Below are 12,268 nucleotides of genomic sequence, written 5' to 3' on the forward strand. Positions count from 1 at the left end.
ATATAATATATAAGGAAAATATAGTGGCGCTTATATCATAAATATAAATACTTATTAAATGTAAATTCAAACAATATATATATATATATATATATATATATATATATATATATATATATATATATATATATATATATATATATATATATATATATATATATATATATATATATATAATGACCCACCCTGTGACAAGTGAACATAAATTGTGTCAAAGCACAATATAAATTAATACAAAAAAATGTATATGAAGAATATATTTTAAAAAAGTGTCCAAAAAAAATTCCTTATAAATGTAGTGTCTTCTTATTTCATCCACCACACCAGACAGTGATAAGAGACTCCTCTCCCTTAAGAAAAACACACTCACCGACTATACTGCCTATACATTCATATCAGACTATAAACACTTTAAAACCACACAAATGGTGAAACGATACTCCAGTAATCCACTGTGTATATTCAGATCACTCCGCATGTAAAAAATAAAGGTGCTCCAATAGTGAAAAACAGTATGAACCACTTTATTGCACAGACAAAAACTTCAACATTTACACTCACATTCTTAAAATTCCAAAGACAGCAAAACTATACAAAGGCACAGCAAACTTCTCAACTGGATAGCACAATATTGGGCTGCGGCAATGAGTAAGTCAGTGTATGACGAAACATGTTGGGGGCGTGGCTATACGGCAATCATCACCAGTGACGTGTGACGCTTGAAGCCGAACTAGGAAGTGGTGATACGAGACTGTGTCCAGGACGCTGAGGGGGGTTGAGAAATATGAGAGATACACTTGCACACCTCGGGTCCGCCGTGACTGCAGCCCAATATGGATAGAGGTTTACTATTGGTAGACCAGCTCTTGAATGGCACTGTATTGAAAACTATAGAGATACTAAAGCAAACTCATGGTTTTACTAATGCACATGAATTTACATTTATCCGCATAGGGAAAATCTAAACATCCATCTGCTTACAACTTACTGCATCAAAAGTTGGTTTTTGAGAAAACACATTCAAGCCTTAAATGAGAATCAGACCTTGGACAATCTTTCTCCCCCCTCCCAGTGGCTTTCTGCCTTTAAATCTATTTACTCATCTCACTGCACCAACCACTGGGAACTGCTACAAAAAAATAATTACTGGATGGTATTATACTCCTTACCAACTGTCCAAATTCTCCCCACAGAACTCCGCCTTATGCTGGAGAGGCTGTGGCAGACAGGTACCCTTTACCATATATTTTCCACCAGATTTTTGCACTGTGATGACCCACATTCTTGCTGCCGCAAGAACGGTAGTAGCCAGACACTGGAAAGCTTCTCAAGCCCTTAAATCAGAAAGTCTTATGTCTAGTCCAAATTAATTACTCTTATGAAAAATCCCAACCTACCATTACAGGCAAGAGCCAATTATTTGACAGTTCTTGGAAACCATGGACAGGCTGGTGTCACAAATGATCCTGATAATCCTATATATTACCCTTTATTCCTCTCTGTAAAATCTTAAGACCTCTATTCTCGTTTGTATTTAGAGTGAATGAATAGTATATTTATATATTTATTTACATATTTATATATATGAGTATGAATTAGTGTATGAATTTTCCTGACATGTTATTTCCTGCCTTCGTTAGAATAAAACCACCTATATTTTCTTATTTTGTTTTGTATCCTGCATTTTCTCTTGATACTCAATAAAAATGTATTGAAATTTTTTAAATTTTTTTGTAATATATATATATATATATATATATACACACACACACACTATATACAATATGGGGGGAGGTTGCTATTTGTTGTTATAATTTTTTTTTTTTAAAGACTTTGTGAAAATGCTAGAAATTTGCAGTGTGTATGCTCAGCATAACCTACTAACTGTAGCTATCTACTAATATAATAACAATTTACAATTGCAACAATGATAACAGTAATAATTATGTGTTGTAATATGTAACACTTTAGACATGAATAGCAGAACTGTTTAAAAAAAGTTTGTTAATTTTTGTGACTTTTGTTTCTTTTTCTAGCCAATTACCAATCACAATCCCTGGATGTTGCTGTATTTTATCTCCTTCCTACTTATTGTTAGTTTCTTTGTACTCAACATGTTTGTGGGGGTAGTAGTAGAAAATTTCCATAAGTGCCGTCAACATCAAGAAGCAGAGGAAGCCCGAAGACGAGAGGAGAAGCGCCTGAGACGCTTGGAAAAAAAAAGAAGGAGTAAGATTTCTTCCTATCTTCTTCCTCCCACCAAATTAATAACCCTAAACCAATCTAATATTTAAATGCTGCTACAGGAAGCTGCCAACATATATAATGATCTCTGCACCATCTATTAAATATTAAAACAAAAATATGTAGCGCTACCTGTTAATAATTAATTAGTTACCACACTAACCTACCTAGTGAATATATGAATAAATTAATATATAATAAATATATGCAAAATAATGTGCAAAATCAGCAGAATCCAACCATGTGCAAAATATTACTGATAAATTGACTGTTAGTGCAAAACCACACATAAAGTGTGGTAATCAATCCACATTGGCATAAATATGTGCAAAAGCTCGCAAATCCACAAATAAAGTGCAAATAACAAATAGGAAAAGTACATCCAGTCCCTTTGAAAAAGTCACGTGTTTGTGACGCAACGCGTCAGAGAGGAGCCAGGTGTTGATTCATCACTTCCGGTCGCGGCCGAGACTGGAAGTTCTACACGCGAAACTGCTGTATTTTATGTAAGTGTGGATATTATATTTTTTATTAAAACATTTTGGATATACTACACGTGAGTCCCCTTTCTCTCCCCCTTTTTCTTGCAAAATATTTTATTTTGTTCAGAAATGAAGTAGTACAGAGATACTGAAACATCAGATAGAGCTAAACAAGCTCAAGTAACAACAAAGATAATTCGAAAAATCATATAACAGTAAAGTCAATCTTAGAAGCCTGTTGAGGAGGTTTGGTAGCGGGACAATAATGCAGGGAGATCTGAACTAGATAGGTTACCGTATCTCCTATTAGAGGAGGGGACCTCAAAGGGGTTCTACCGGAAGTAACAGTTAAGGCTTCTTAAAGTGAGGTAAGAGATATATAGTGATGGCCGAACGGTTCGCCCGGCGGTCGTTTCGCGGCGAATTTCCGACTTTCGCCGTCCGCGGGTTCGAACGCCTTTTTCCGTCGTTCGCCCCGGCGGACTTACGTGTTTAATGTATACAAGAACTTTAACCTTTCGTGACACGTTTATCATGTGTTACAGGACAACCAATTGAGACATGACAGCTCATGGACACTTGGACATTCCCCCTAACCTATAAATACACCCGATCCGGTGGCCATTTTACATTCTTTCTTCTGTCACTGTAGGGAAAGGATCCTGTGTGGAGTAGGGACAGAGAAAACGCTAGCTATTTGGTACACAAAAGTTCTTTTCAGGACTGGTATAGGTGTTAGGTCAGCAGCCTGAGTTTCTTTTGTCAGTTTAGATAAAGGGACAGAGCGCTGTATGCTGCTATTTTAGGGACAGCTCAGCCAGATTAGTCTTTCTTCATCATCATCATCATCATCATCATTAGCTGTTACTATCAGGTCCACAAAAGAGCTGTTCCAGCTAATCGTTCCAGCCTACTCTTTTTTGCCAATTTGTATAGGGACAGGCAGGAAGCAGTGTGTCAGGCAGTGAGGATAATTTTAAAGACTTGCTGTTACTATTAGTTCCACAAAGGTTCTTTTCAGGACTGGTATCAGTGGTACGGTAATAGGCTTGTACACGTATAATATTCTTTCTTCCAAATATAGAAAGAATATTATACTTGACTGCTGCCCTTCTGCTGCAGTCTGCTAATCATTCACAACTCACTTGTTCCACAAAGCTCTTTATCAGGACTGGTAACTTGGTCTGTCTAGGGTGCTACGGTACATAGGCTTGGGTGCGGTACAGTCTGCTGTTCTGTAAGGACCGCTATCGGTCCACAATACATAGGGTTGCCGTGCACTACTGCTGACCGCTGCCCTATACTGCAGCAGTCCTTCATTGGTATAGGGACTGACGTACAGTCTGCTAATCACTAACACACAACCTGCTTGGTCCACAAAAGTTCTTATAAGGACTGGTAACTTGGTATAGGGTGCTACGGTACATAGGCCTGAGTGCGTTACAGTCTGCTGTTCTGTAAGGACCGCTATCGGTCCACAATACATAGGGTTGCCGTGCACTACTGCTGACCGCTGCCCTATACTGCAGCAGTCCTTCAGCGGTATAGGGACTGACGCACAGTCTGCTAAACACTAACACACAACCTGCTTGGTCCACAAAAGTTCTTATAAGGACTGGTAACTTGGTATAGGGTGCTACGGTACATAGGCCTGAGTGCAGTACAGTCTGCTGTTCTGTAAGGACCGCTATCGGTCCACAATACATAGGGTTGCCGTGCACTACTGCTGACCGCTGCCCTATACTGCAGCAGTCCTTCATTGGTATAGGGACTGACGTACAGTCTGCTAATCACTAACACACAACCTGCTTGGTCCACAAAAGTTCTTATAAGGACTGGTAACTTGGTATAGGGTGCTACGGTACATAGGCCTGAGTGCGTTACAGTCTGCTGTTCTGTAAGGACCGCTATCGGTCCACAATACATAGGGTTGACGTGCACCACTGCTGACCGCTGCCCTATACTGCAGCAGTCCTTCAGCGGTATAGGGACTGACGTACAGTCTGCTAAACACTAATACACAACCTGCTTGGTCCACAAAAGTTCTTATAAGGACTGGTAACTTGGTATAGGGTGCTACGGTACATAGGCTTGAGTGCGGTACAGTCTGCTGTTCTGTAAGGACCGCTATCGGTCCACAATAGATAGGGTTGACGTGCACCACTGCTGACCGCTGCCCTATACTGCAGCAGTCCTTCAGCGGTATAGGGACTGACGCACAGTCTGCTAAACACTAACACACAACCTGCTTGGTCCACAAAAGTTTTTATAAGGACTGGTAACTTGGTATAGGGTGCTACGGTACATAGGCCTGAGTGCGTTACAGTCTGCTGTTCTGTAAGGACCGCTATCGGTCCACAATACATAGGGTTGCCGTGCACTACTGCTGACCGCTGCCCTATACTGCAGCAGTCCTTCATTGGTATAGGGACTGACGTACAGTCTGCTAATCACTAACACACAACCTGCTTGGTCCACAAAAGTTCTTATAAGGACTGGTAACTTGGTATAGGGTGCTACGGTACATAGGCCTGAGTGCGTTACAGTCTGCTGTTCTGTAAGGACCGCTATCGGTCCACAATACATAGGGTTGACGTGCACCACTGCTGACCGCTGCCCTATACTGCAGCAGTCCTTCATTGGTATAGGGACTGACGTACAGTCTGCTAATCACTAACACACAACCTGCTTGTTCCACAAAAGTTCTTATAAGGACTGGTAACTTGGTATAGGGTGCTACGGTACATAGGCTTGAGTGCGGTACAGTCTGCTGTTCTGTAAGGACCGCTATCGGTCCACAATAGATAGGGTTGACGTGCACCACTGCTGACCGCTGCCCTATACTGCAGCAGTCCTTCAGCGGTATAGGGACTGACGTACAGTCTGCTAAACACTAATACACAACCTGCTTGGTCCACAAAAGTTCTTATAAGGACTGGTAACTTGGTATAGGGTGCTACGGTACATAGGCTTGAGTGCGGTACAGTCTGCTGTTCTGTAAGGACCGCTATCGGTCCACAATAGATAGGGTTGACGTGCACCACTGCTGACCGCTGCCCTATACTGCAGCAGTCCTTCAGCGGTATAGGGACTGACGTACAGTCTGCTAAACACTAATACACAACCTGCTTGGTCCACAAAAGTTCTTATAAGGACTGGTAACTTGGTATAGGGTGCTACGGTACATAGGCTTGAGTGCGGTACAGTCTGCTGTTCTGTAAGGACCGCTATCGGTCCACAATACATAGGGTTGCCGTGCACTACTGCTGACCGCTGCCCTATACTGCAGCAGTCCTTCATTGGTATAGGGACTGACGTACAGTCTGCTAATCACTAACACACAACCTGCTTGTTCCACAAAAGTTCTTATAAGGACTGGTAACTTGGTATAGGGTGCTACGGTACATAGGCTTGAGTGCGGTACAGTCTGCTGTTCTGTAAGGACCGCTATCGGTCCACAATAGATAGGGTTGACGTGCACCACTGCTGACCGCTGCCCTATACTGCAGCAGTCCTTCAGCGGTATAGGGACTGACGTACAGTCTGCTAAACACTAATACACAACCTGCTTGGTCCACAAAAGTTCTTATAAGGACTGGTAACTTGGTATAGGGTGCTACGGTACATAGGCTTGAGTGCGGTACAGTCTGCTGTTCTGTAAGGACCGCTATCGGTCCACAATAGATAGGGTTGACGTGCACCACTGCTGACCGCTGCCCTATACTGCAGCAGTCCTTCAGCGGTATAGGGACTGACGTACAGTCTGCTAAACACTAATACACAACCTGCTTGGTCCACAAAAGTTCTTATAAGGACTGGTAACTTGGTATAGGGTGCTACGGTACATAGGCTTGAGTGCGGTACAGTCTGCTGTTCTGTAAGGACCGCTATAGGTCCACAATAGATAGGGTTGACGTGCACCACTGCTGACCGCTCACCTATACTGCAGCAGTCCTTCAGCGGTATAGGGACTAAGAGTTTTGTCACAGGGTCATTTAAAAAATGACATGCAGAGGAAGAGGCAGGCCCTTCCGCAGGGGTGGTAGGGGTAGGGCAGGAGCAACAGGCTTGAGCCAAAGTGGGAAGTTGCAGAAGGTGCGTTCAATTACTTTAAAGGATGCACCAGACTTGGTTGAGTGGCTCGCTCAGCCTTACTCTTCTGCACCCTCCTCATCCTCTCGATCTGCACCCTCTTCTTCACTCTCTGCTATGTGCACCCCCAAAGACACTACCACCAACAACACGACCACCACCACCACCACCACATACCTTCCGCTTGAGTCACTGGAATTATTTTCCGATCCATATCAAGAGGACATTTCTGATGCGCAGCCACTCTTGGTATTGGATCAGGAAGAGGAGGTAGCAACAAGCGCTACTCAGCAGTCTGACGCCAGTACCCAGATCAGCCCAAGGAGGAGGTTGGTCCCCGGTGTTGCTGCCTACTCTACTTATAGCGGTGGGGAAGGTGACGTTGATGATGACGTGTCTAGTGATGTCACGTGGGTGCCCACAAGAGAGGAAGAGGAGGGGAGTTCAGAGGGAGATATGGACCAGCAGATAGGGAGGAGAAGCAGCAATGACTTACATTGCACAGCAGGGACAAAGCAGACTGCAAATGTATCAGGAGCGAGTCATCGACCATGTACGGTCACATCTGGCGCTCCCAGGACACCGGCACATGGCTCCGCAGTGTGGGCTTTTTTTAACGTGTCCGCTGCTGACAATAGCGTTGCCATCTGCAATCTTTGCAGTCAACGCGTTAGTCGCGGTAAGCCCAATACTCACCTAGGGACGACCGCCTTAAGAAGGCACATGAGCAGCCATCACCGAGCCCAGTGGGAGCAACGGAACACACAAAGCCACACTGCAGGCTCTCACCGTCCAGCCTCGTCTTCTACTTCTCCTTCTCCTCTCTCCTCACAATTGTCCTCCACTCCACCTTCCATCACGCCAAGCTCACATTTTTCTGCAAAAAGGCAGGCTTCCGTGGGCCTAATGTTTGAGCGTAAAAAAATGATGACGCCGGATAACCCTCTTGCCCAACGGTTGGCGGCTGGCTTGTCAGAACTCATAGCCCGCCAACTACTGCCATATAAACTGGTGGACTCGGAGGCCTTTCGCAAATTTGTGGCCATTGGAACACCACAATGGAAGGTCCCAGGAAGGAAGTATTTCTCAGAGAAGGGCATCCCAGAGCTATATGGCCATGTTCAGCGGCAAGTGAATGTATCTCTGGCACACAGTGTCGGTGCCAAGATACATCTGACCACAGACACGTGGTCTAGCAAACACGGGCAGGGAAGGTATATCAGTTTTACTGCCCACTGGGTGAACCTTCTGACGGCCGTCAAGCATGTAACCCGTGGCACCCGTGTAGATTTGGTTTTACCGCCACGGATTGCATGCAGGCCTGACTCTTCTTCTCCTCCTCCTACTCCATCCTCCTCCCTCTCCTCCTCAGCTGCCTCCTCCTTTTCCGCTGCTAGCGTCTCTTCCACTGCACCGCCCAAGCTCCCCAGAACCTATTCCACATGCCAGGTGAGACGTTGCCATGCCGTGCTGCGTCTGTTGTGCCTGGAAGCAAAGAGCCACACTGGCCCGGCACTCCTTTCAGCTTTGCGTTCACAGGCAGATGAGTGGCTAACACCGCTCAATTTGACAGTTGGTAAAGTGGTGTGTGACAACGGTGCCAATCTGCTTAGCGCATTGAAACAGGGCAAAATCACGCACGTGCCGTGCATGGCACACGTCTTAAACTTGGTCGTGCAGCGATTCCTTGTCAAATACCCTGGGGTCCAGGACATCTTGCGGCAGGCAAGGAAAATCTCGGCCCATTTCAGAAGATCTTACACGGCCATGGCTCGCCTTGCTGACATTCAGCGGCGACACCATCTGCCGGTCAGACGTCTTATTTGCGATTGCCCGACGCGATGGAACTCAACCTTCTATATGCTTGATAGGCTGCTCCAGCAGAAACGTGCAGTTAACGTCTACCTGTATGAACTCTGCGAAAGAAACGGTTCTGGGGAGCTGGGTTTTTTTTCACCGCGCCAGTGGCTGCTCATGCGCGACACATGCAGACTTCTGCGGCCATTTGAGGAGATCACCAAACTGGTCAGTCGCAGCCATGGCGCCATCAGTGACATGGTACCTTATGCCTTCTTTCTGGAGCGTGCATTGCGTCGTGTCATTGATCAGGCTGTGGAGGAGCAGGAGCGGGAAGATGAGGAAGTCGCAATGCTGGATGAATTCCCAGGGGGGGCTACTCTATCTGAGACAAGTCAACAACAGGAGTCTGATGAGGAGTCAGAGGAGGATGGTGCCGGGGCGGATGAGCAGGAGCAAGAAGAGCATGCTTTAAACCTTTCTGGGATCCCTGTTGTGCGAGGATGGGGAGAGGAGAATGAAGAGGACGACATTATCCTGGATGATGAGCAGGAGCCAGGCCACCACACCGCTTCCACTTTAGTGCAAATGGGGGCCTTCATGCTCCAGTGTTTTAATAGGGACCCCCGTATAAAAAGCATGAGGGTCAAGGACCAGTACTGGGTGGCAACGTACTTAGACCCCCGGTACAAACACAAAATGGCGGAAATGTTACCGCCGTCGCAGAGGGCTGTCAGAATGCAGCACTTCCAGGCCTTGCTTCGAGAAATGCTGCATTCTGCTTTTGCGTGCGCTGGCAGAGGAGCAATTCCCACTCCCAGAGAAGGATTTGCGGGTACCAATCCAACAGCGCCTGCAAGAAGAGGCCGGTTTGAAGATGTGTTGGTGACTTCGGATATGAGGTCATTCTTTCAGCCGACCCATCGACAGGTGTCATCCGGATCCAGCATCAGGGAACGCCTAGACCGTCAGGTGTCCGACTACATTGGGTTAACGGCCGATGTGGACGCTCTGAGGAGTGATGAACCCCTAGACTACTGGGTGGGCAGGCTTGACCTCTGGCCAGAGCTTGCCCAATTTGCAATCGAACTGTTGGCTTGCCCCTCATCCAGTGTCCTGTCCGAAAGGACGTTCAGCGCAGCAGGGGGGATTGTGACCGATAAGCGTACTCGCCTAGCTCACCACAGTGTTAACTACCTCACATTTCTAAAAATGAATGAGGCATGGATCTCGGAGGAATTCAACACATGTGATCAGTAGACCATGTATATGTCTATAAACAATTTTTGGAATCAAGCACACAGACCTTCTTAATTCATTTGGCTCACTTCCCTGACCCAAAAAAGCACACCGTACTATATGCCCCTACCCTCCTCTTTGAAGAGGTTGAGCGGTGTCATATTTCTACTGGGGCTGCTTATTATGAGGGGTTCCCACCATCCCTGTGCTGTGCTGACTTCCTCCTGGGTGTTCTTATTATGAGGGGCTCCCACCATCCCTGTGCTGTGCTGACTTCCTCCTGGGGGTTCTTATTATGAGGGGATCACACCATCCCTGTGCTGTGCTGACTTCCTCCTGGGGCTGCTTACGGTGCTGCTGTCAGCGCTGTATGTCACGGAGCTGCTGTCAGCGCTGTATGTCACGGAGCTGCTGTCAGCGCTGTATGTCACGGAGCTGCTGTCAGCGCTGTATGTCACGGAGCTGCTGTCAGCGCTGTATGTCACGGTGCTGCTGTCAGCGCTGTATGTCACGGAGCTGCTGTCAGCGCTGTATGTCACGGAGCTGCTGTCAGTGCTGTATGTCACGGAGCTGCTGTCAGCGCTGTATGTCACGGAGCTGCTGTCAGCGCTGTATGTCACGGAGCTGCTGTCAGCGCTGTATGTCACGGTGCTGCTGTCAGCGCTGTATGTCACGGAGCTGCTGTCAGCGCTGTATGTCACGGAGCTGCTGTCAGCGCTGTATGTCACGGAGCTGCTGTCAGCGCTGTATGTCACGGAGCTGCTGTCAGCGCTGTATGTCACGGAGCTGCTGTCAGCGCTGTATGTCACGGTGCTGCTGTCAGCGCTGTATGTCACGGAGCTGCTGTCAGCGCTGTATGTCACGGAGCTGCTGTCAGTGCTGTATGTCACGGAGCTGCTGTCAGCGCTGTATGTCACGGAGCTGCTGTCAGCGCTGTATGTCACGGAGCTGCTGTCAGCGCTGTATGTCACGGTGCTGCTGTCAGCGCTGTATGTCACGGAGCTGCTGTCAGCGCTGTATGTCACGGAGCTGCTGTCAGCGCTGTATGTCACGGAGCTGCTGTCAGCGCTGTATGTCACGGAGCTGCTGTCAGCGCTGTATGTCACGGAGCTGCTGTCAGCGCTGTATGTCACGGTGCTGATGTCAGTGCTCTGTATTACGGTGCTGCTGTCAGTGCTCTGTATCTCCTGCACCCTCTTGTTTGCCTACCCTGGTCCCTGACCTTCCCTCTCCTCCATTGCCTTCATTAGCTCCATAGTCCTGAATTGTCAGAACAATTTCCCAAATAAAAAAAAAATGCTTGTAGTTATCGATCCCAAATTCACCTCATACATGTATTATGCTATTGTCCAGGTGGTGGGACTACGTGCTACCCCCTAATAATTACCCCGTGGCCGCAAATTCGACCTAAAGGTTTGCGAAATTCGCCTCCCATTGAAGTCAATGGAGCCCGCGGCGAACGGTCGTTTTCGCGAACGTTTGTGTCCGTTCGCGTTTCGCGTTCGCGAAACGTCCCGTCGGAAGTTCGTCCATCACTAGAGATATATAAGAGCCCCAGAAAAGTTAAACTTGGAAAGAATAACTGAGGAAACCTTGTTCCCGCGCCCCAATTGGGATCACGCTGCACGAGAACCAGGTTCCTCCCATCAGAACTGAAATTGGGTAACCCTCCCCTTGTCATAACTGCATCCAACTAGAGGGGGTTGTTGTTATGGTTGATCAGTATCCCTGAGGGAAGAGGAGGATAGCCCTCCGAAGGGATAGATAAAGAGAAGGAAAGATGAAAGAGAGAAGTAGAGATAATAGGAAGGAGATAAAGCATTCTCAGTGGTCACTCTAACTTAGTGTTTGTACTGAGGGGATCCCAGGAATCAGAGAGATCCCCACATAATGAGCCCAAGGCTCCCAGGTCAATTCAAAACTTTGCTTCCTATCCAAGAGAGAGCTAGCTAGTTTTTCTTGGGACATAATCCAGGAGATTTTTCTAATGGCGAGTCTGACGGAGACCCCGGGTTGTTTCCATGATTTAGCTATGGTCATTTTAGCCCCTAATAGAATAAAGTGGATTAGCTTCCGCTTATATTTAGAGATGAGAGGGAGATGTGCATTAAGTAAAGCAGTCTCGGGTAACCTGGATAACTCGTGACCGGTTACTTTTTTGATAATAATGAATATCTTTTTCCAGAAGTGTCTAATTCTAGGACACTCCCACCATACATGAGATAATGTGCCCTGCAGATGACAGCCCCTGAAACACAAAGGGTCAGCCGAAGGGAACATCTTGGCCAGCCTCGCGGGAGTGAGGTACCATCTGGAAATTACTTTTACGCTAGCTTCCATTAGGGAAGTATTTATTATTCCTTTAAAGGCCATAGAGAAGGCTGATTGCCAGGTTTCCAAGCTCCAGTGGAACT

At 46.6% G+C, this 12,268-nt stretch overlaps 1 protein-coding gene across 1 annotated transcript in view; it reads left to right on the forward strand.

The window, feature by feature from the left end:
* The window catches only part of LOC143959353 (voltage-dependent T-type calcium channel subunit alpha-1I-like), a gene marked incomplete at its 5' end in the record, with an annotated part of 1,248,755 nt that overhangs the window by 134,823 nt on the left and 1,101,664 nt on the right, over nt 1-12,268 (forward strand). Inside the window, one exon of the mRNA XM_077468015.1 lies at nt 2,037-2,229. Coding sequence (XP_077324141.1) covers nt 2,037-2,229 — 193 coding nt within the window. The remainder of the gene's footprint in view (nt 1-2,036; nt 2,230-12,268) is intronic.

This window comes from Lithobates pipiens, unplaced genomic scaffold (genome assembly GCF_037356315.1).
Source record: "Lithobates pipiens isolate NorthernLeopardFrog02 unplaced genomic scaffold, aLitPip1_a1.2 Scaffold_71, whole genome shotgun sequence".
Lineage (NCBI taxonomy): Eukaryota > Metazoa > Chordata > Amphibia > Anura > Ranidae > Lithobates > Lithobates pipiens.